General features: G+C 43.8%; 1 protein-coding gene across 1 annotated transcript; it reads right to left on the reverse strand.

Annotated features, from left to right (window-relative positions):
- Nucleotides 1-1,259: 1,259 nt before the first annotated feature.
- LOC118311659 (potassium voltage-gated channel subfamily B member 2-like) lies at nucleotides 1,260-24,654 on the reverse strand. The gene is made up of 3 exons (XM_035635679.2): nucleotides 24,362-24,654; nucleotides 22,004-22,764; nucleotides 1,260-6,980 (listed from the first exon to the last, which is right to left on the reverse strand). Exons 2-3 carry the CDS (start codon nucleotides 22,586-22,588, stop codon nucleotides 5,010-5,012), a joined length of 2,556 nt encoding a protein of 851 aa, XP_035491572.1. The 5' UTR covers nucleotides 22,589-22,764; nucleotides 24,362-24,654; the 3' UTR covers nucleotides 1,260-5,009.
- Nucleotides 24,655-25,750: the final 1,096 nt, after the last annotated feature.

Raw genomic sequence — 25,750 nt, forward strand, 5'->3', positions numbered from 1 at the left:
CACTGCTCGTCATTTCGGATCAGATGTTGGTGTGGTTGTGTGCATTCGACATGTAGGCCTACCTGCCATTCACCTTCCCTTTGGGATATGTGCTTATCTCGTGGCAAAGTAAAGCTACATCCATTTTTTAATATAATAATAATAACAATAATAATAATAATAATAATAATAAATTGCATTTATAGAGCCCTTTATGGGGCTAAAAGCAATCTCAAAGTGCATATAGTGTATAACAGGAATGACTCACATCATTGTACATCTCTAGTTATGCTGCCATGATAAATTACTTATTCAGGTTGGAATATCTTACATATAATTTCTATTACTGAGATTATCACCATAAGGTAACAGTATAGGTTTCCTTAGTTCAGGTGAAATGGATCTAATTTAAGAAATTGGTCAACATTGTGTATATTGTAGATATTTTTGTAGAAAGTATAAACTAAATCAAAATTAGTTTTTTAATGGGTAGATTGCCCAGCTCGTTAATTACTCCACCTTCTTGTGAGTCTACACGGACACCACCTCCATTACCATCTGTGCGTCCAGCAGGGCAAACCTATACCCTCAGAATTGTTTGAGATGACAACCAGAAAAACAAAAGCTGTAAGAACTGATTTATATATTTTTAGATGGAATTGAGGATGTAGAAACCGAACTTCCTCCCAAGTCCGTCAAACCATCAGACTCCCAGAAAAGAAAAGAAATAAACAAGAAAAACAGGTCAATACTTTATGATCTCTCAGTCCTTGATGATTATTTTAAAATGCTTTAGAATATGACAAATGTGAGCACTTTTGTATATGACATGGGAAGATAAAATCTGTATCAAGTGAGTTCATGTCAGAAAATCCAAATTATGATTTATGTTAATGTACAGCATAGCAGAGTTTTTGTCGGCCATCTGTGCGTTTGACTCCCAGTCACTGGTAGTCCAACCTTGTGTGCAGGCAGCTGTGGTTTAGGTGGTTAAGAATGTCCTCCGCCAACCAGACGGGCATTGGTTTGATCCCCAATTCTCCAGTCCGCATGCCGTGATGTCTTTGGGCAAGACACATTGCCCTGACAGCTGTGACGACAGTGTATGAATAATGTTTGATAGGAAAAGTGCTCTGTATGAAAGCACTGTATGAAGGTGAATTGTTGTTGGGTTATTGATAAAAATCGTAAAGCGTAATATGAATACAATCCATTTGCCATGTACTTGCCTGGATCCACACCCAAAAATACACGCAACACAAAAATACACAAGCCAAAAGTAGGTCACATGAACACATTTATTTGTCTTGCATATTGATAACTGAATCAAAAGTCCTTATAATTCACTATCATTATGTTGCCTTAGGAATAATGAATGAGACTAATCATCACGCAGTTTACTGTTAAACAAAGTAGATGAGGGCGGAAGAAACATTAGCAAACAACAAACGAAAGAGAGCAAATGCAGGTTTTGTAGTGTCTGGTTTGTATGATGTGATCTAATTGTAGAAAAGCTGAGTGATCTCATGAAAAATGGAAATTCAAATGGAGATTACGTGACATTTCTTCAGATGGTTGTGTAGAGATGCGATTGTTCTCAGAAGAGCCAGAGCATTGCCCACATGGTTCTTGATCTGCCACGGTGACAAAGCAGCACCTTTTGTACCACAGAGCCACATCTGATGGAACCAAGCGGGCAGAGCTGTACTGAGCATTTCTTCCACGTGTGGACAAAGGTGAACCAGGTTATACTTCATATGACCGTCACCACTGAATTGTTCGCAACTGAGCAGAGCATGCCTGGGATAATTTGCTAAGCTGCCTGTATGAGTCCAAAACCCACATTCTCAATTTTGGTAAATTTAATGTACAACATGTCATCAGTGTTGTCCCCTTTAGTTAGGTAATAGTAATTACTGAGCAGGTTCACTGTTGGTTTTATCACGAGTACTAGTGCGCCTGCGTTTGTGAGTGGGACATAGGCCAAGAAAGAGCTTATTTCATTTTGGAGATTCGGAAAAATTCATTTTGGCAAAATAGGGAAATAAATCACATATTCCACCAGGTTCAAGTAATAGGGTACCTGAGGGTTAAGTTCAGGTCAGAATTAGATTCGCTTTATATGAGCGAGATTAAGACAAGCCTTTGGTCATGGCGTTGATTACTTTACCATTTAAGCTACCTAGACAGCATGGCATTTCTTTTTGTTAGAATGGTTTTCCAGTGAGCCTGCTCTGCTCAGTGAAGAACTTACATCTTAACAACAGCCTTGACTGGTCTGTTCAGGACAATGGCTCCCAGAAATAGAGTATAATTAGAGATGAGCACCCCATCACTTCCAGTTACAGAAGCTGATGCTGACTGGTTGTTGTATGCCTATTGTGATCATTTTTACATTCTGTTGTGGCCTTTTTTCCTTTGTCATGGTAAAACCTTCCTGAATATCTGCGGTCTTTTTGTAGTGTTGCAGCTCATATAGAGAATGCTGCTACAGCACTAAAGGGATCCAAGCTGAACCGACTACTGAACCTGAAGCCACTGCTTTCCACAAAACCTTTTGTGTGCTGAAATAAAATGACATTGTGGCACAGTGAGGTTAGAACTGTAAGCAATGCTGTCTGAAAGCTATATGACTGACACTACATTAAGTGAGACACCACACAATGCGTTAAAGGTATGCAAACCCTGAGAACCTGAGGATTTACATATCACAAAATATGCACTAAACAGAGAAAAACAGAACAAGAGATAAAATAAGAACAAAAACAATACTAAATATCTGGCCATACTGTACAGGGTTTTTTCACCTTCTCATAAATGATCTGTTTATGAAAAGGCACGCATTTTTCTTTTCCTCTTATAAAAATGCTATAAATTTGTTTTTAAATCTCCATGCCAGGGAACACAGTTATAATTCATGTTTCACCTTGTGACTGGCCCCATCACCATACACCCACTCCGCACTCTGTGTGCGTAATCAGTTGTGCACACGGGTAAATGTGTGCCTGAATGTGTCAGCATTCATGCACAGAATAAAAACAGAGCCTATACATTGATTGTGATTTCACAGATTGCCAAAGAGGCATCAGCTCCTTTCATTCAAGTGCCTTGAGAATGCCTGTAGAGGTCACTGTTACACTACCTTTACAATACAGTCAGGGCCCCTTCAAAATAAGTCCCTCTGACCCACGCTCTCATTTTCTCTCTCCAGTCATCATACATGAACATGCGCTGGTTAGAACAGTACAAACATGTATGTGTGGCGTTACATGACCACCTCCTTCAGGGGCCTTCAAAGGTGCAGCCTTGAATGACTGAGGGCCAGTAGGGTGAAAATGCACCTCTTCCCTCATAGGATGATTTGTTCAGAACCACTAGATCTTATTTCAATAGTTTTGTCCATCCTTCCTTTTGGTTGGAATAACATTATTTGATAGCATCACTACAACCAAGAAATCCATTAGTCAATCGAATGACCGGCCAGCAGTTGATGCAGATTATCTAAACTGCTTCCTTTAGAGGTAAAACGAAAAGTGAAAGCACCTGAAGTGTTGCAAATAGTCCTTAATTGTACAGAGATCTGTTTGAAAATCAACTGCAGAAAAGAGCTTGAAAGATGCTAGTTCTTAAAAGAAACTAGTTTGAAAACTAAACGTCTTCTGAGTTGCAATACTTTGCAGGTAGTGTGAAAAACCTGCTTGTTGCCAACTTGTTTAACTGCTCATGTCACCCGACATGCTTCTCATTTATCTCAGTAACTTGAAGAGCAAATTGTTATTTTCTGACAGATATGCTTGTCAAAACGGCAAAATAAGACCTGTGTTATGATAAACCATCTTAAATAAGACACTAGTCTCACAGAGACCAAAACAGACCTGGTGTTTGGGTGTTCTTTTGTCAACTCTGCTCAGTTGATTTTCCTGAATTTCGGGGGCCACATAACACTGAAGGAGGAACCCCTGTGTTGAGTCACTGGAAGTGTGTGAGGACCCACACATGGGTGATCAGTGAACTTATCCACTGTCCTTGCGTGCGTTCTTCTCTGTCCTGGGTTTAAATGTCTGCTCATTCCACCTGTCCCCTTGTGAGACTGAGTTGGAGTGTGCAAACAGACTTTACAGCTCTATTCCATGCCCTTTTCAATTTCAAGACCCTGCTTTCATTTGGAAAAAGGAGAGAACTATCTATTGTTGACTCAACGAGACAAACAACAAAGTTCAGGATACAGCAGATGTATGTTTACTTTTGTACTGTTCAGTTATATGTTTGTCCAATAAAGAGCTGGACTTTTTTGTGCTGTATCATGTGCTCGTATTTGATAAGGGCCCATTACCAGACCGCCATACCTGGAGTGAGATTCTGATGAGAGAGAGCAAGACCCTTAATGCAGAATAATGACTGATGAATGTTTTTTTCAAGTCTTGCAAAGGATAATTTTTTTTAAAGTTACTTAGACAAATATAAAAAACATGATTTTCTCTTCTCTTCGTCTTTCCTTGGTGCAATTAGTCCATCATGAGAAATATGACCTAAATAGCAAGCAATAGGAAACTGTAAATTATGCCTGTAGAGCTGTTTACAAGGACTCTCCAGGATAGTTGTAAATATTCACATTATTACAAGGCTTAGTTTATGCTCACATTTGAGCCCTAAGAGATGTATCAGTTGTCACAGTTTTGCTCTGCAGTATATTAGTCTCATTTTCAAGCAAAAAGTCCGTAACAACTGGCATGACAGTGTCTTTCAGATATTACCCTGACAGTGGGTATGTGCTTCTGACTTCCCTCAATGCTCAATAAAAACGCCATGTGACAACAATGCAGAGATACCGGTTTGGGGACAGTAGTGCTTTGCCAAGAAATAGATGAGAGCCCAAAAGTCCCGTGGGATACGACGAGTGCATCTCTCCAGAAAAACTGCAACAACTCTACACTTTCTTGTGCGTCTTTGTCAACAGATGCAGAGTCCACCTCTTTTCCTCAACCCATCTATTGGCATCCCTGTCCGAAAACCTTTCTCTGCTTTTAAGCTTACATGCTTGTTTCACAGGGCGGTGTCATGCTTCCATGCAGATCAACGTGGTTTTCTTGTTTCTCTCCGCTCTGTTCTGCTTGCTCCCCTTCTCCACCTTCTTCCCCTCCTTCCATACGTATTACATCCTGGGTGCAGTTGAGTGGGCTGGCTTTAGACGACAGTGGGCTAGGGCTGCTCCCTGAGCCAATGGCAGACCTCTCCATGTGATTCCTTCCCTGTTGGCTTAAGCCTGTGAGCTGCCCTTCACCTTCTAAGCTCCTGGCTGCTGAGCCCTCACCTCCCCCCTGGGAGTAGCTTGGACTGACAGCTTGCTGGGCCAGAGATGGAGATTGTAGGATAGCCAGTGGAGATTTAGCTTCCTGTGTTGCAGAGCTAGGTGGAGAAAACCTAGAAACCATGTCGTCGGGAATTAGTTGAACAAGCTTGGCTGAACCAATGGAGGCTGGGGTTGCCACAGGTGTCATCACAGCCATAAGCACATCATCTTGGGATGAAATGAAGTCGACCTTGAGGGCTGTTGTATTTTGAGGGCTGCTATAACCTTGTAAGGAACTGCAGACACTGTCATAGGTCGCTCCAAAGCCTTCCACACTCTGTGGCACCAAGCTCATATCTCCAGTCCCACTTCCTCTTTGGCCAGACACAAACTCATACAAACCCTCTTTCATGATGGTCCCTGGCTGGGTGCTGTCAGGGCCCCTTCTCACCTCCATTGTGCTTATTTGGCTAAGATCCAAAGGAGGGGGAATGCTCCTTTCCCCTTTTTCCACTGAAAAGCCAACAGTCATATTTGAGGATTTCCTGACAATGCTGACCTCTGGTGAATTTTGCCGGGCTTGTGTGGAGGTCAATGATGTCATTTCCATCTGCTCTTCTGTAATTTTGTCCCGCGGTTCCTGGGTGGTTGCTGTCTTGTTGTAAGCCTCTTCCAGCCTCTTTGCACTGAGGTGTTGGGGGGTCGTTTTGTTAGATGAGAGCTTGACTCGTGCAGGAGAGCCCTGCTGAGCTACTTCCTGGTAGTGTGAATGTTGAGACCTGCCTGGACTACCCACCTCTGCATTGGAGTAGTGTTTGTGGTAGCTCCAACGGCTGGGTGAGAGGTGATTATCGACAGGACACTTACTGTCCTCTCTCTTTTCCACCAACACATCTGTGAGTTCCATACTACGTGCAAAAGCATCCTTAAGGTTAATAGAAATAATGCTTCCACTCCGTTTGGCTCTTTCGAGAGCTTCCCTCCTCTTGATTGCCTTCTCCTGCCTCTTCTGCTCTCGGTAGAACTCTGAAAAGTTGTTGACGATGATTGGGATGGGAAGGGCAATGACCAACACACCAGCTATGCAACAGAGCCCTCCTACTATCTTGCCCAGAAGGGTTTGTGGGTAGATGTCTCCATATCCAACAGTGGTCATAGTAATTGTAGCCCACCAGAAGGAGGCAGGGATACTGGTGAATTTGGTGGCGTCCTCATCCTTCTCAGCAAAAAACACCAAGCTAGAGAAGATCATAATGCCCATGGCTAAGAAGAGGATCAACAGACCCAACTCATTGTAGCTCCTTCGCAAAGTGAAGCCCAAAGACTGGAGTCCTGTTGAGTGCCTGGCCAGCTTCAGTATCCTCAAGATCCTCATAATTCGGAAGATCTGGACCACACGACGCACATTCTGGAACTGCATCACATTCTTGTTGGACTCAGTTAAGCAGAGGGTCACATAGTAAGGCATTATAGCCAGCAAATCAATGATGTTCAGTGGTGCTTTGATGAAATCCCACTTGTTGGGTGCTGAGAGCAGGCGCAGCATATACTCCATGGTGAACCAGGCAATGCACACAGCTTCGACGTGGGCCAGGCTGGGGTTATCATTGAACTGGCCAAATTCATCTACCACCTGCAGCTCTGGCAGGGTGTTGAGAGACAATGAGATGGTGGAAATGATGATAAATAGGATGGAGATCATGGCCAGGACCTGCAACAAAAAGACAAGATTGTGGTAAACTGTATTAGCTAAACAAAATTTTGTTTCCTACATATCTCTAGATCTGTATATAGACAAATTAAAGGATGCAGAGGACTTATTATTTTTAGCCACCCCAGCCCCGGGATAACAGTGTTGACCGGTTTGTCTTCAAGGGTTCGGCTTGAAATGTCTCAACAACTGTTAAATGCTTTGTCATATTCTTTAGAAGATGATTTCAAATGGCAGACAAATTATCCCATTACTTTGCCTTTCATGGAATCATGCAATGCTTTGTTTTGACTAAAACGTCTTGCTGACAATTGGATGGTCCCCAGAAGATGAATTTTAATGACTTTAGTGATTCCATGTCTTTTTCACCTTATTTATTTATCTTTATTTGTCATCAGTCCTATGTCATGACTTTGGTCTTGTGTTTTACTATTAAAATTAGGTGAACCCCAGTTCACAGTTAGAATAATGAGAAAGTGTGTGCACCAAGTTGTTAAGATTACACAGTGTAAAGGTCAGCACTTATAAACGCAAATGTAAGCTTTTACAGGGATTTAATTATAGAGCTGATTAAGGATAATTTGGAGTTAGGGGGTTTCAGCTAACTTGTAATGAATTTAAATGCAATTTGGGAGAACACTGTGACAGTAGGGGGACATAATTTGTAAGATTATTGTAGTGTTTATTTATCATCCTTTTTTGCAAGTCTACTAAGCCTATAAAGGTGATGTGCTGTGGCAAGGTGTTAATTCTATTCTCGTCTGCTGGGACTCTGGTGTACACTTTGTTTAAACAAAGATTTAGCAGGCGTTACTGGAGCTGCCCCCTTTATACCAACTTTTATGGCTGCTGAAGACATTTTTCAGAACAAACACAACAACATTATGTACCTGACATAAGGTTTTTGGTGTGCCATGTTCAGTGTCATGAACACATGGGAAAGCAAGGTTAGTAAACAGAAGAAAGCAGCATTTTATTCCTTTACGTTTTACTTCAGTCTCCCTAAAACTGACAAGTAACAAAAGCCTGATGTCAGTGGGTATTTTTGTTTGTTTGTTTTTGTCCAGTATTATACATATAATAACTGGAGTCTAATGAAGACAAGGCTCCTTAGATCACTTTCCGTTTAACAGCTGGAATCTGTAACTTTCTGCCTTTTCCCACATAATATGTGCTCTAAATTATGGAAATGTATTGCTGTCACAACAGAAATCAAAGAAATGTATTGTAGTTTTGTCTTTCAATGTGAAAAATGTATTACTTTCGCAATATTGCCACATACTTTTCATATTATAAGAAGAAACTTTTAGACTGGTGGGTCTGAAACTTAAATTGACACTGAAAGAAACATAACAACACCCCATAAGAAAAACAAACCACTTCTCTTTAATTAATGGTCTTTTAATTATAGATAATAGCTCCAAGGAAGCAGCTTGTTAACATTAACTTTATCTTTCTGTGGTTTGGCAACATAGTGCAGACATAAAAGGCACAGAAGCAGAAAATGCAGCAGAATTGTAACAGCAAAATATCAGTTAATTAACTGTTGCTATTGCTCAGGAAGATTAAAAATAACATGAGATTATAAGTAATTACCTAAAACAAAATTTTAAAAAGCGGCTTCTGTCATAAGTGTGACGTGGGTTAAAGTGAGTCTCTCTTACCATAGAAAATGAATGTGAAATCACTTGGGCTTAACCCTCTATATAGCAATGTGTATTAATTCAGTGATTACGTGCTCCACTGTGAATAAAGATAAATCCTCAAATTGATGGGGTTATAAAATGATATTTTAGAGATATGTAGTTGGTGGTCTGACATAGTAGACCATACAACTCACTGCTTTCAGTCTATATGCTTTAATATAGACATTTTTTTTGCAAACAGGGACAGTTTTTGTGCTGTTGAAGATAACCATCTTTGTTCATTGTGACTGCAGTTCCTCTTCTTTTTAAAAGAAATATTAACTCTGACAACTGCAAGAAAATATCGACAACAGAACCTGGCAAACGGACAAACTCTTGACTTACCAAGACATATCTGTACTGTCTAAATGATTTACTCTTTGCCACTAGGTTCTCTTGTTTGTTTCAGAGACCTTTACAGATGAGCCATGTGATATTTACTGTAACTGTTATTATAGTATGGTCGGGGGAGGGCAGCCAAAGCTTGGAGATGAAGGAAGTGGGTCTTTGGCATTCTAGGATTAAAGAATGAGCAACTACATACATTTCTACGACTCGCAAAGAGAAGAGGACAGGAGCGTCTCGTACCAACTGTGGTGCCTGCATCCAGGCACCACCATCATCAGTGATGAATGGAGAGCTTGGAGAGATGCATTAGCTGCCATGGGCTACACACACTTTAGAGTCAGTCACAGACAGTGGTTTGTGGATCCCCACAGTGGAGCCAACACCCAACATCTCCACAGAGCACAGTTGAACAAGTACAAGTCTAACACTTTGGAGACTTGGAGGAAACAGAACAGTAGAAATCCTGAAGCAACATCTCCCAGTCACTGAGTGAACTCACTGGGTGACAAACATAGTCAGGGTGCCCTGGGTAAACGGTTGAAAGACATTTATATTCATCAACCCCACCATCCATCATCACCATCATCATCATCATCATCATCATCATCGTTTCCTGTGTAGGAATGGACCACAAGACACACCGATCTCTTGGTGTTAACTGTTACGCATGGCTCACTGTAATTTGGAGCCAAAAGCTGGCCTGATCATTGTCATGAGGAAATGGAGGTGTCACATTTTGCCTGCTGGTCACAACTTTTATGGGAGCTGCTGTACATTGGTTCCAAATTTGGAAAAGCCCTTGAACCGATGAACTGTATATGAAGTAAATAATGGGAAGTGGTCTCTGGCTTTTGGGCTTTTGAGATATTTCGAACATTGAGTGATTTGATGTTTTGTTGTTCACTGGAAAGAATTGGCCACCATCATTTGTCGGGTTAAATGCTGACAGAGCAAGTTAGTTTTTGCTCCTGCATATTTAAATTGTGCTGCGCCCTGCCTCTATTCACTCCTGCTCCTGGCAGATTTGGAGGTACAATAGTCATACTTTTTACCACATGACTCGCTTAAAAAGTGGACTGACGGGATTCAACACTACTTCCTACACCTGCTGTTCAAAAACGGCCATGAAGGACCTCTAATGCCCGAGGTAGCTGAAGCATGTGCAGTCTGAGTCTTCTCTCTGCAGCCCTTGCTAGGACATTTCAGGATAATTGTAATAGGATTGTGTTGCTATCTATAGAAAGGATAGAAAGAGGTAAGAAGTGGTTACTCATTCTTTCCTCCTCCAACAGGAAGAAATAGGCAACAGTTGGAAGCCCCGAAGGAAAGTCTCAAACCAAAATAAAATAATAGTAATAATAAAATAAAAACATGTTAAATGTTCAAACATACTGATAATGACTGACATCGAACCCGAGAGATGTTATTTTTGAATGTAAAAATCTGTGGTGCCTCTTTGTGTGTGCTGCTACATCAATGACAGCTTACTGATTTTATCAGGGATTCCTATATGGTGAAAATGTAAACATGTACTGACGTTGTTATTGTCCAACTGACAAATGCAGTCTGAACTCTGAGTGGTGGTCTGAGTGATGCTGGAAATGAGCACTTGATTGCATATCACGTAACCACCAACTGAATAGAGTCTGGAGTGTGTCACTGGAGGAATGAAAGACTTTTAATATTTAATTAGAAAACAATAATAAACATAAAGAAAACATACAATTTGAAAAATGTAAATTAAGGATAATTACATTTGGAGATTTACTACTCTATGTTCCTATTCTGTCTATATATTATCAATTGGAATTATTATTATAACGATTGTAATTAAAAAAAATTGGAACTTATATGTCCGCATCTGTCTGGACAGCATATTCCACAATTAGTTTTTTACTGCTGCTACTTGTTGAACAGTTTTCATTTCATCATCATGTCAATATGAAGAGAGCTCTTTTTAATTTAATAATACTTTCATTATTATGATAAATAATCAGAACTATAATAATCATTTAATGTATAAGTAGCATATTGGCAACAAAAAAAAAAAAGGAATCTCACGTGATCCTGAACCATTTCAATTATGAAAAATTCAACAATGTTTTTCTTTTTTATGTTTGTGAAGATGTTTTATTTACTTTCCACAATACAGACTGCATATTGAATAGTGGTTAATCACAATCAATTACAGTCAGATCTTTAAATATATATATATATACATATATGCCTATTGTTCATTTAAAGACAAATTTTCTATAAAGACAGTGCACATAATGTGCCACTGTAGCACTGAGCTAATTTGTGACGTGATTTGCAGGAAGTGATCTGTCAAAATGGAGAACTATTTATGAGCAACATTGTTCTTTTATATCTGTTGGGTAACAACTGGCCCTGCAACGGTTCCAGTGAAATCATGAGAGGGAAGGATCGTCTCAGCTATTTCCAGTGCGGGACTGTCTGGTCTGTCAGCCTCTAGTCAAAGGACACTGATCATTACAGCTTTACACAGTACACTGTGTTTCTGCCGCTTAATAATCCTAGTTGTGACTCACTCAGAGTGACTTTAGGAAAAGAAAACTGAGGGACAGAGAGAAAAGATGAAAGAGACGACAGAAACCAAAGAGAGACGGGACAAAGGGGAGTTTAGAGGGCAGGTGTATCGAAGTGTTTCCACCCTGCGGCGTCTTAATGGCTTAATCGCTGCCAAATGCTGTGACCTTGGCACCCGGGGCAGATTTAAAGCAGTACTGGGAACACACAAGCTGCTTTAGAGGCTGTGCAGTGGAGGAAGAATTAATGCAGGTTCCACATCTTAGATTCAGCCAATCAATAACACTTTGAGTACATATCCCAGTGCATCGCCAACAAAGACATTAACTCCCCCCTGAACATCATTTCGACCCTGGTCCTGTACCTGCTTTAACACGCTTAGTAGGTGATCCAATCACAGGTGGACGGCTCCGATGGACGTCATGTCACACCTGACATTAGAACGCGCCTCCGCTTCTCTCCTGTGATCACTTGTGATCAGATCTCACTTCCCTGCTCTGTGTGCAGATAAACACGTACAGCGTTTCTGTTTGTAAAGACCAGATTGTGTTGTGTAAAGCCAGTCTAACTGCATACTGTAGACAAATCACTCAATGCTTGTGAAACAATGAGAAGGGTCAAGAATATTTTCAGTTTATTGTGAAAGTGTAGCGGGTCAGAGGTTGTCAGCTGCGTAGGCGCTCGGGACGCATATACGGTCGCACTGTAAACGAATGTGTCAGTTCGTTCACACCTGCACTTGTGACCTGAGACCAGGTCTGAACAATGCCTCTGTCACAGTGAAACAATTCTTCAAAGAGACATAAAAGATGAGGAAAGGCCGGTGTTAAAGACGCTGCATTGCCTCCCTCTCATTGAGATTATTAACAAAATCGACTTTGTTTTACTTTGCAGACCATTTACAAACCCCAAAAAACTAGATAACACACTGGAGGAAAGGGAAAAACAGAAAAAGCATAACTCCGTATGTCTCCTTGCTTTAGGCGAGAGAAAAAAACCCCCCAACATTGTTGAACATCTATGTTCAGTGCAGGTTGTACAAGACAAAAAGTTCAACATCAATCTGAGGGAACACTTCGAGGTCTGTGCAAGGGGTTTAGACTTGGAATTGTGCTTGTTTCGCTCTATCTTGAATTTAGTTTCAATCATTTTGAACCGTGGTGCTCATCAGCCCATTGTATCTGCCAGAGGTAATGTGGAAGATAATGGCAGCCGTGCTTTAGCACATGAGCAGACGAACAATAGAGAGTGAATGGTGGATTGTGGATCACGAAAATATGGATCAGTCTTCAGCCTTTGATTTGGAAGTAATGAAAAAGTATTCAGATTATACTAAATTTTTGTAATCCAAAAGATTGTGTTGCTGATTACACACACACACACACACACACACACACACACACACACACACACACACACACACACACACACACACACAGACAGACAGGTAGAAAAATAGATAGATAGATAGATAGATAGATAGATAGATAGATAGATAGATAGATAGAAGAGTAGGAAGTGAGAGACAGAGAACACAACAGAATGAACGAGTGGACGAAGTGACTGGGCAGAGAAACTCAAGCCCCGATCAATATGCGGAGGTATTTCTGGAAACAGGAGGACGCAGTATCTGTTGGACAGCCTCTGTTTCTGCAGAGGTCGACACCGTTTGTTTATAAAGTCACAGCTTTCACCAAACCCATTGTTTTTCATCTGCCCTCACGCCGAGGCCATTCAGATATTCACCCATTCATCTAGTCACCAGTCCACACGTTCCACTTTCACCGCGAACATTGGGAGCACGTCGGTGTCACTGACATCTAACCTCGCATACCCTCTTTCAGCACCGGAAAAGTAATTGTTATGTTTACAACGATGCTAAGTGCATGCGCAGGCTTTCGGGAAGCCAATCACGAGAACAAAACCTTCAATTTGAAATCCTGCCAGCTCACTGTTGACGCTGCTGCGCACAACAGAGGCGGCTTTTTTTGCCTTTTCTTCCACGGCACCATGTGGGCTCCAACATTAAGAGATGGGGCTGGACAAGTGAAATGCAGTATTTCATTAGTGACCGGTCGAGCATTCATTCTGACCGAGATTCTCGATCAAGGCTGGCAAACTCTCCTGAAATGTGATGATGCCTGTTTGCTTGTTTGCGAAAGGAAGCCGGGTGAGGTGAGGCGTGAGGCCCACAGAAAATCTGTGGGGGGGGAAATCTGTGGGTGTGAAGGTGGAATGGGGCAGACAACCCTCAACGATCTGGATTCAACAACATAGCTGGGTTGGGTGGTGGTGGTGGTCAGCAATCGAAACAGGGGAACTATGCTTCGTATTCCCTTTTTTGGTTACATATGGAAGTGCAGTTCATCATCCCCAGGCAGGGCTGGACAGGGACAAAAAATCGGCCCTGGCATTTTTTGGCCCAGGCGGCCCACGCCCAGCGTGATTGGTCAGACTTCAATAGCATATATTGGCCAGGCGTCCATGCTTACGCAAGGTAACGTAACCCCGTTTGTACAGGTCCTATCCCCTGACCAATCGGCTCTTGTGGCCAGGAGTGGGGAAGGGGGTTCCTGGATTTGATTGGGTCAGGCCAGTGCCAATAAAGAAAATTAACCAATGGGCCGCTGTCAGTTCTTTATGGGCCGGCGCGGCCAACAACAACAAAAAAAAGGCCTATAAATTATATCTGCGATTCGGCCCAAAAGTGCGCCGGCCCACCGGGAAAATGCCCGGTATGCCAGATGGCCAGTCCAGCCCTGTCCCCAGGTAAACTCTGCACTTGGTCGCAGCATTTAACTGAGCTCACTTTGTCTTGCACTACCTGTGTGATGACCTCGTTTTCAGCTGCACTGAACCAAACTCGAGATGTAAATTACAGACAGGAAATGTGAGCTGTCCCCTCACACACACACACACACACACACACACACAGACAAAGAGGAGGAGGCGCAGGGAGACTAAAGACAGAACGACAGATTGTGAATTATAGTAATTACCCCAAGAGAAGCCTCTGCTGGTCTGCGTGACTCACTGAGCTTTGATCAACCAAACATTCACATCGTCAAACACTGTTCATCCAGACTCCGTGATCACCGCAAACACCTACAGCGAACCCCAAAGGAAGCCGCTCTATCGTGGAGCTTTTGGTTTAAGGTCATTTTTTCGAGGAATCTTTGTGTTAATGTGTCGCAGAGGCCGTTGTCTGTAGTCACGCGCTTTTCCAAAGACAAACCAAAATGGGCTACAAAAAGCAATAAGCGAGAGGGTGAATCAACTCTTCTGGGCACGTGCTGTCCGGTTATTTTCCATGTCCTGAATGAGGGAGGATGGTGCCACAGTCAATTTTCTTTCTTAAGGCAGCAGGGAAAACAAAAACCAGCATCATACCAGTCGCTCACTAATATTTAGTCAAAGACTGATACAGCTGATGTCTTTAAATGAATCCCACGGTGACTACCATGGGATAGTCACCGTGTGCACTTCACAAATCAAACCAGTTCATACTGAAGAAGGCGGGGAAATGAATCAGTACCACATTATAATGCAAAAGGTTTGTTCTTATAACAAGATATTTTCGTTATGACAGTACAACATACACGCACAACTTGTCACGTTGCAACGAGACTTATCTTGTTTTATGGATATTGTATTTATGTATTTAAGTTATTTATGATATAGGTTAAATCTTTCACGTTATAACGTGACAACTTGTACGTGTATGTTGTTAAGAGTGTAAAACGCTCAGGAAATATGTGCGGGGAGTGAACGGATTGAGGAATATGGCTTATTTACATGGTCTGATTCAGTTCTTCCTCTTGCTTGGGGCGATATCCCGGTTGGAGGGGCCGCGAAAAAAACAATCCACGACATTTTTTTCACGGTCCCGTCAGTCATTGTACCGTCATTGCACGCCTGTCGCGCCAATCCCATTGGAGTTTCAACTCTCACCGCCGACCCGACCGACAGAAATTCAAGTAGAACGAACCAACGCGCCAGACAGACGGCCTGGAAGCTCGTAAGCTGTGATCCACTTACAGAGGGACACATAATGTACAGTGGGCAGTGGACTGAAGACGGCAAACCACTTTGGATCAGCCTCTCTCTCTTTGAAGGATGAATCATTTTATTTTGAAGTCGAGCATTCAATACCGGAAGGCTATAGTGCATGAATACAACATCATTCTGAAGGCGCGGGGGCTATGGACTTGGCTATGGCAGCCATTAAGAAACTTACTTCAGTCTGTGAAAACATGCTGCCCGAACACTGAACACACTCGCAACCAATGACTTATGGTTGAAAACTCAGGCAAATGTTTGGATGAGTGCAAACCAGTGACGATGTTTAGTTTAAAGAGCTTGGCGCCAATACAATATCACAAAGAAGTACTGCTTATATTCGACTGCCAGCATAGAGCCATACAAGGTAAATTGTCTCCACCTTCTGAGTTATTTTTCTTAAAGCGCACAGCCCGCTGTGGATCGTTACTTGCAGTTGTGGTACACTTGTGAGAAAGAGGAGCACGGGGCTGTACATGAAGGAAACCAGACAGTTGCACAACAGGAAACATTGGTCAACACTAAAGAAGTGAATTTAAAAAGTCGCGCAGTAGAAAATACTTTTTATGAACTAAAACAGATGCTCGATTTACAGCGTAAAGTTCAATAAGCAAGTGAGTCTGGCAGCGATCTCATTATTTTATATTACACAAACTGCTTATGTGGAGCTAAGAGTGTAAGCAAACGCAGCCGAGGAGTTTGTTATAGTCATCCACTATGCATATCAAAAATACTGCAACATCAAAAGTGACGCAGGAGGAAGCTCTCCTAACTTAATGGCTGTTTTGAACAACTTTATGACAGCAATAACTTTAACGTTCACCTTCATTTGAACTGACACATTAATGGATTCGATGATATGGCTCAACATGGTCACATCCTGATGTGCGCTGAGCCGTGTGGTGCAGTCACTCGGCTCCCGTGTCCCAGTAATGCAGACTTTGGGTGGACAAGAAATTATTTTTTAAAAAGCATATGAAAAATAATCCCCCATGTTTGAAAAGTGATGTGGCACCAGATCAAGTTTTTCTTCAACTTCAGATACATTTATTGCATGACATATTCCCCTCCACTTACTGCTATAACCTTAAACACTACACAAGTAATGTGTACAAGAATGATATGCACGCATATTAGTTGTGTAGTACGTTGGCAGTTTGTAAAGCCTTCGTATCATAGTATCTACTTCATTCTCTCTTCTTCCATCCCGAAGAGGCTGGTAACGACACGCTGATCTTTTGAAACACACAACACCGTAAACCCCTCAAGTGTTTCACCGAAAGGAAATGTGAAAGTCAGATCTGCACTTCCGTGACTTCCGTGTCTGTGCATCAACACCCTCCTAAGCGGCAGGAAATCTTCGCCACCTTCCTCCGTCAATTATTCACATTTGTTACCCCTGAAGATAGCATCACCAACCATTTCCTTGAAAGTCAAAAAATAGACATCATAGACAAATGGTTATGTGAATGATTATGTAAGAAGTAATAAAGACTAAATATGAAGGCTATCAAGCGTAGAACATGTTGAGATGAAGTCTTTGTTTTTAGGGAAACCTTTCCGTCTTTTGGAAACATCAAAATCCAAAACTTTTTGTGGGTTCAAATGTTTTGCTGACCGCCCTGCAGTCTGTGACTGAATTGCAACGGTTTGGATTTTTTTGGTTTGTTGTTGCATTGGTTTAAAAAAACACAGTCTACAGCGACGTGAATGTGCCTCCTTCATCTTGTGACTGTCCTGCCCAGTCCACCTGCAGACCCCAGCCCCCCCCCCCTCCTCCCTGCCTTCCGCCAGGTCAGACGGTGGACAGGACAGACTATCCAAACCGGCCAACAGTTAGTCTATTTGCAGCAGCAGCAGTCCTGGTAAAAGCCCCAAAGGAGATTAAGCCATACTCCTAAGTCATTCCATGTGTGCGTGCGCGCGTATACATGTACTTCTGTCTCTGTGAGGACCACAGTGAGTATAGACCTTACAGACTGAGGACATTTAACCCCTTTAGTTAGGGGTTAGAGTTGGGTTTAGTTTAGGGTTAGGGTTGGGTCAGAGTTAGGGGTCTAGTCGTGATGGTAAGGGTTGGGGTTATGGGCTAGGAAACGTGTAATGCCAATGAGTGTCTTCACTCAGACAGAAGTAGAATGTTGTGTGTATGGTCATACATTGGGCTTTCAGACATTTGGACTGATATTGGGCAGGTGAGGACATTTTGATCAGTCTTAACTTTCTGACTCACCTTCAAAGAGCCGTTTGAGGGTCAATACTTGGTTTTATGGTCCGGATTAGAATCAGGTTCCGGTTTAAGATTAGTGTAAATTAGAGGTTTAGGCAATTAGCTGAGAAGGGGCTGGGAGATGCGCCGTGTCAATGTCACTGAGTGTGCTCATTAAAGAAAGAAGTAGTGTGTGTGTGTGTGTGTGTGTGTGTGTGTGTGTGTGTGTGTGTGTGTGTGTGTGTGTGTGTTTGTGTGTGTGTGTCACTCTTTCTACAAAAGAGGGGAACATGTCAAAAAATGTAATCAGAGCCAGAACTAAGAAGATTACACAGATTATGTAAAGTATATGAAACTAATCTCTATTATTGGAACATTGAATTCTCATATTATCCAATAAAACTCTGAACTATTACAGATAGATGTCCATCTGGACTCGGAAGTACTGTGTGTGTGTGTGTGTGTGTGTGTGTGTGTGCGCGTGTGTCCCCGTGTGTGTGTTTTCCAAATGACCAGGTAATGCTTCTATTATAATCAGCAGCAGCACTGAGCTGTACGCGTCACCAGGAAGGGGCCGTCTTATTGGTTCAGAGAGACACACAGCCGCTCTCAGTGCAGAGCGTCCTAAGCAGCTTCCCTCCTGCTGACACCACACTTCCAACCTGGTCACATGGACCCGCGAAGGCCCTGCGAAAAGGTGCGCATCGCTCTGTTCCATTCTTCTCGTCGGCGCAGTAAACAGCTGAGTCACATATTGAGAAGGAGATTCGGATGATAATAATAATAAAAAATGAACGTAATGTCTTCAGCACTTTTTCATCATTTCATCGTGCTTTACAGACCGATACACAGAGCAGAGAATATCAGGCTGCGGGTGTTGTCAGCGTGGTTCACAACTGTTCAGTGCAGGAGAAAACAAACTCCTACAGTGTCTTTAGAGCCGCGAAAATGACTAAGGTGGGAAAACAGCAAAATAAAAACAAAAAGAATTGACAGCGTGACAAGTTCACCTGAATAAAAGATGACAAGAGGTGATTCAAAGTGAACAATGTAGTCGGAGTCATGGAGCATGACTCACCATCATGTCCATAAAGCGGGTCTCATCTATTAGCATTGTACTCGTGATTGTATATTATTTGTGATTGCATATTGTGGTATATATATATATTATTTCTATTTTATTTTCCTCAGATTCTGTTTTCTATTCTTATTTCATTCTAATTACATCTGTTGCTGCTTTTGTGCCGCTGTGTCAAATTTTAATTTCCACTACGGGGGATGAATAAATGTACATCATATTTTATCTCATCTTATCTTATCTTATCTTATCTTATCTTATCTTATCTTATCTTATCTCATGTTGTCCTGTCTTTGAGTGGCTCATCCATATTGTTTATATAAAATAGAAATCGAATTTGATTTGAGGTTCATCATTTTCCCTGATAAGATGAATTTGTTTTGACAACTCAAGAAAGACATAATTTATTCAATGATGCCGCCACAGTTCTCGTCGCTACTACACTTATGTGTCCTGACAGACACTTGTCAGCCCATCTGACACACAGTGTAATTATAAATGCACTCACATGGATATTATCAAATCGACGGAGGAATAATGTTGCATTGACGGTCACCGAGAAATTGTTTTCAGATTATTGTCTGCAAATAAGTAGCAACCTTTTCAGTTCACGTCTGCTCATTGTTATTTTGTCTTGACCTGCGGACACACAGCTCAGTGATGCGATGCTATCCGGCACCACTGACGACTGTTGGAGTTGTGCCTGTGTGGCAAGTGCACTAACACACAGATGTCTCTGTAAGTTGATTTTCAGATGGGAGCAGAAATGAGCTGTAGCCAATGTCTGCAGGGAGAGAATTGAAATCAGTTTAGAAAAACTCATGATGTGCTTCAGACAATGGCTTCAATGATATCTACACAATCAGTTAAGAAAAGGGGTTGAGCACATTTGAAGACAATATCTACAAAGATAGGTGTCATGTTCCACGGTGACTGGCGAATACAACTTGCCACGTGGTCACCATAGTTTATCTGCATTACTGTGGTTCTGCGTTCATGCCAATGACTGTACAATAAAAGATGGCCCGACCTGTCTCCACTTCCTCCCACTGTACAAACACAATATCGCAGATGCTGGCACGTCCATCTTACGCTCGGGGACGTCATTCGGAGCCAGAGCCTGGACAGTAGTGATCTCCCATTCACCAGTCTGAACAATCACAAGTCAGCCCCAGCTGTCAGTTGTCACGTGTCACCCCATTTTCAATGCATCAACGAACTAATTACGATCAAGAATTCACGATTAACGTGTACTTAACCTTTTTTGTTTGTTCCGTGCACCGTCTGATAACATGTAGGGGACAGGGTTCATGACCTGTACTGCACTCGGCCACCAGGGGCCGATCCAGATGTTTTGGAGTGCCGTGACGTCGCGTATCTTCATACACAGTCACTGGTTCACGCCATCATCCTCTGACACCCCAACCTCCTCCAAACGTGCCACACTTTTTGTATTTTTTCAGATAACACCCGAGTCGCTCCGATGTCACACTTCCATGTTGGAAATACTTGAGTTGATTGAGCCTTTACAGCCCAGACCCGAGCCTCCCCTCCTGCTGCTGACAGTGCACTTGGCCTGGGCCACTTTCCAGTCAGTCAGCTGGAATCAATAAAAAAAAATATCAACCCCCACTTACTTGCCTTCCCACAAACACTGGCTTTTGGTCTCGGGTCTGTGTTTCTATCTCCCTTTCTCGAGTTAAATGATACTGCCGTGTCAAAACCAACATTTGCCAAACCGCTCTCTTAATCTCACAAACAAAACAATCAGGACGCTGGAGTCTTTATCACCTTTTTGACGCACATCAACCCACCCGGCTATGGCTCAGGCGGTCGACTGAGAGCTCTTCCACTCAAACCTGCTCACTCTGTGTTCTGTGGATCATCCAGAGTAACGGGGACACTGCCTCTAATGTACTTGTCATTCGCCTTTTAATGCTGAGAACATTCCATTCATCTCCTCTGTACTGGGTTAAGGCAGCAATCTTAGAGACAGATTCCTAAAAAAAACCCAAAAGACCCTGGACAAATACAAACCAAAGCCGTCTGCATGAATAAATACTGCTACAGGACAGCTTCACTGGTGAGGACAAACCAATACAGTGCACGGCACACCAGAACACAAGAGGAGAGGAGGGTATTGAAGCAGTGATCTCTCCCTCTTCTCCTCCGAATGAAGACGGACCGCTGTCTGGTGCGATTCTGATTTTCACCGATCCGCCAGGGAATAATTTATGGGTGGATCTTGATGTTAAACAAAAAATCCGCCGTGTTAAGGTGACTGGTTATCTACGAGTGTGTGCAATTTGGTGCGGATCCAAATAAAAATCTGTCTGGATCTAGCAGATTTAAATTAAGACTGTTGGGCCTTGGCGGAGGAGGTGGGTTCCAGTTAAGTATGTGTTGAATTGGGACTCTGACGCTCATTCATTTCAACCACAGTTGCAAGCGAGCCTGATTATTGCTGCAAGTACATGAATATGTGTATTCAATGGAGTACTCCAGTGATGTAGAGGAGCACGTCATTAAGCTGACGACCGCACACCAGACCCATACTGTCCTGGTGACATGGGGGTTTGGGATGCAGGACCGTGTACAGTCATTTTCTGAATTGTTGACTTTTATTCTTTGGTCTGCATCAAGCTTGAAAAATAAGGGGATGCAATTTTTTCCCATAATGCAACTCAATATATGAAAGTCCACACCTCCACTTCTGAACTTTTCATAGATGAAACTTGAGTTGAGATAGTTTACATTACGCTACATTACATTAATTTAGCAGACGCTTTTTGTCCAAAGCGGCCTACGATAAGTGCATTCAGCCGTGAAGATATTACCCAAAAGTGCAAGTAGTTTTCAACAGGCTGAAGAAGGACTAACCGTGGCGAGTAAACCCACTGATGTGTAAGCCTGAAAGTTATGTTCAATCTGAAAAAAGGATTCCAACTCAGTCCGGGACTCAGTCATTTCTCCCTCTTGTCGTCTCCTAGTGACCTGAGCTATACTGTAGCTGCTGTAACAGAAAACAGAATGGGATTCTATCTCAGAGGAGAACTTTACCGACACGTCTGTAGAGTGCGTGCACTGTTGTTACCTTTGCAGCCACAGACGAGCTGGGTTTCTCCAACAGATCCCAGAGCTTCTGTCGCTTATCGGGACAGCAGCCGTGCTCCTCCTCCTCCCCGTCCTTCTCCCTCAGCGTCTCCGCCTCCCTCCTCAGCTCCTCGTTCATCTGCTCCTTCTTCTGGTGGTAGCGCGCCTGGCAGCAGGATTCCAGGTAGATTTCATCGATACCCCAGTAGTCCAGCTCCTGGCCAAAGGACAGGGCGCACATCTCCTCCATCATGTGCAGCTTCCCAGTTCGGTAGAAGTTGAGGATGGAGGAGAAGGCCACCGGATGTCTGTCGAAGAAGTACTCGTTCTCGTTGAGGCTATAGTCATCACAAATCTCGAGCAGCGACTCGTGGGTGTTGCAGTCCCTCAGTCGTCCCAGACGGGTCCTGGGCAGCCGGTCCAGTGTTCTCCACAGGACTTCATGCGTGAGGCCTCCGACGTTGAGCCGGACCCGCCGGGAGCGGGCCTTGATGCGGATGATGTCGATGGGCTCGGGCGGGAGCACCGGAGGTGCGGCGGGCCGGGGGTTGGCCTTGGCCGCGGCGTAACCCCCTCTGTCCGTCATGTCTTTGCTCTGCTCTGCGCGCGCGGCTGTCTTACTGTGGACGCGGTGTGCCCGAGGGTCTGCAGCTCATGAAGCTCGAAGACGGGAAGGTGACGGTCGGTAAAGGACAGGTTGCACTGGCCCACCAAGCTGACCCTGCTGCGGTCAGACCACTAAACTCTTGCTTGGATCCATGGCTGAAACAAAACGAGACATCATACATGATACAAGTCTGACCGGAGTGAATTAGAAACTGACCAAGTGCTGGCTCATTTGGGTTTTCTTTGTAATACTGTAATATTGACCTTACTATGTAAAGTGCCTCGGGCGAAGTAATGTTGTGATCTGGCGCTATACAAATAGAATTGAATTGAAAATTGAATTGAATCACATTTTAAACCCATAACAGCTCCTGATGTTGTGGCTGATGACAGTAAGTATAATCCACGGTAACACTTAGTTCCCACTAGGACCTCTTTAGTCACCACAACATGTGCTACCATCAACATTTGTACAGACAATGATTTATACAATCACAGTGAATAAAACAAGAAAAAACATCTCTGTTCCATCATTGATTGATTAACTGGGGAGAAACGAACAAATGATTCGCTGGTGGTTCAGTGTCTTGCTCAGGGAATCGCACACCTAACCCTTACAGTTGGGGATCAACGCTCTCGTCCCAGTGCAGGATGCCGACTAATGTCTTGATCTTCAAAAAAAGAAAAAAAGAAAAAAGAAACAGGCCCTGATCATGTCCGTGAATATTGTGCCCTCAGTGCTTTGCATTGTGCGTTGAATTAGCACAGCTCAGTTGACATGTAGGCCCGGAGCTCTCGGTAGCACTTTGAGCTCCTACGGTGAGCTTAGGTGAGCCAGACTTGTGTTCCACATGCCACAATGCAGAGAGAAGGATAGGAGGGGAGGGTCAGCACGGGACAGTCGGTCATGCTGGCTTCAGTGAGTGTCTGTGCACCAAATCAGAGTCTTTCTCTTGGGGCCATATTATAGGTGAAAGACAGAAAATCTGCCTATTTAAATTGAAAGAATCCTCTAATTTAAATCCCTCAAATAATGAAAAGAGCCCACGGTGTCACAAAGGGCACCCACTTTGATTCACGAATGGAAACCAGACGGAGGACCACCCCCCTGTTGGTCCATAAAGGCTTATGCTGCCGTTTGAGGTCCTTCGACCGCGGGACCTTCATCTCATTGTGTAACGGAGTTTCGCAAAATCCCAGTAGTGGCATTAGGCTTCGTCTCCCCTGGCTCAAGTCTGCCTTGGTTAATTATAGACTGTCTATCTCCTCCTGGGACACTCATAGGACACGGGGCTACGTCAGGAGCCGAGCTGCCACGTCACCGGTGAAAAAAATGGAGTCGTACACGTTACAATTCATTTCATTTCATTCAGACGAATAAACTCAGCGCACACCTCATACCTTGTGCACCTCGAACCTGCAGTCACTCAATCGCCACTGACAATAGTGCAATACATAGTGTCACATGTGAATAAGCTGTGAAACAGGTGACACAGCTGACACTTTTTTGTTTCTTTTTCTTTATCAAACCAGACCAGATTAAATGCAGAGACGAGCTGCATGCTGGAAGTAGAATAGAGAATTAGAGTCTAAAGTGACGTTCTAATTCGTCGTCAAGAGATTAGAGGGACTCAGGCTTAACCCGCGATTACGCACCAGGTTTACCAGCTGAAGGGTGAGCTGGATGGAAAGTGGCCAGGAAAGTATACGTGGACCCAGATATACCTGTATATCTGGATACCTGGTCGCCTACCTCAGAGCAAACTGCCGATGTCTCGGAAAAGCCCAACTCTTGTCCTTCCGGGAGGTCCCACCATAGCACGTCGGATTACCCCCGCTGCTTCGCCTCCCCTCGGGCCGCTGAACCGTGAAGCCCCCCGACAGCGCACGGACCGCTGGAGATCCACATTGTTGTGCAAGGAAACAAACAGGATCTGTCAGCGCAGGAGAGGAAATGTCCCGGCAGGTGTCTCAGCGCTGAGAGCCATGAGGACACACACACACACACACACACAAGCAGACACAAGCAGACACACACACCCCGTGTGCAGGTACAGAGAGGAGTGAGAACCGGCCGAAGGGAACCAACGGCCCGAGGAATGGAGAGAGGGAGGGAGAGGGGGGAATGAGAAAGAGAGGGAGGGAGGGAGAGAGAGAGAGAGAGAGGGAGAGAGGGAGAGAGAGAGAGGGAGAGAGAGAGGGAAAGAGAGGGAGGGAGAGAGGGAGAGAGAGAGAGGGAGGGAGAGAGAGAGAGAGAGAGAGAGAGAGGGAGAGAGAGAGAGAGAGAGAGAGAGAGGGAGGGAGAGAGAGAGAGAGAGAGAGAGAGAGGGAGGGAGAGAGAGAGAGAGAGAGAGAGAGGGAGAGAGAGAGAGAGAGAGAGAGAGAGAGGGAGGGAGAGAGAGAGAGAGAGAGAGAGAGAGAGGGAGGGAGAGAGAGAGAGAGGGAGGGAGAGGGAGAGAGAGGGAGAGAGGGAGAGAGAGAGAGGGAGGGAGAGAGAGAGAGAGAGAGAGAGATGGAGGGAGGGAGGGAGGGAGAGAGAGGGAGGGAGAGGGGGGAATGAGAAAGAGAGGGAGGGAGGGAGGGAGGGAGAGAGAGAGAGGGAGGGAGAGAGAGAGAGAGAGAGAGAGGGAGGGAGGGAGAGAGAGAGAGAGAGAGAGAGAGGGAGGGAGAGAGAGAGAGAGAGAGAGGGAGGGAGAGAGAGAGAGAGAGAGAGAGAGAGAGAGAGAGAGAGAGAGAGAGAGAGAGAGAGAGAGAGAGAGAGAGAGGGAGGGAGGGAGAGGGGGGAATGAGAAAGAGAGGGAGGGAGAGAGAGAGGGAGGGAGAGAGAGAGAGAGGTGCTGGTGTGTGTGGGTGTGGGTAATTGGATTGAGCCTTTCAGCACCAAGGACAGCTCCAGATCAACAGCTTGTTTCCACCTGAACTCTTTCCTTTTCCTTTTCTCGTTCTCCTTCGACACGTCACGTCTCACTGCTTTTTTTTGTCCACTAACAGCCCGAGCAGCCTCTTGTAAACTGTGCACCCAGCACCTGTCTCATAACTTCTAAGAGATATTAACACCTGAAAGACGCTTTTATGCCTTTTCAGATTGCCCCCCCCCCCCCCCCCCCCCCCCCCCACACACACACACACACACTTTATTGGA

The sequence above is a fragment of the Scophthalmus maximus genome, chromosome 5 (genome assembly GCF_022379125.1).
Source record: "Scophthalmus maximus strain ysfricsl-2021 chromosome 5, ASM2237912v1, whole genome shotgun sequence".
NCBI classification, from domain to species: Eukaryota; Metazoa; Chordata; class Actinopteri; order Pleuronectiformes; family Scophthalmidae; genus Scophthalmus; species Scophthalmus maximus.

Excerpts from the sequence above, each read along its gene's own strand:
- LOC118311659 (XM_035635679.2), bottom strand. The coding sequence starts at position 22,588 with ATGACGGACAGAGGGGGTTACGCCGCGGCCAAGGCCAACCCCCGGCCC. Across the intron at positions 6,981-22,003 it reads GCTCGTCTGTGGCTGCAAAG|GTCCTGGCCATGATCTCCAT; the intron begins GTAACAACAGTG and ends TTTTTGTTGCAG.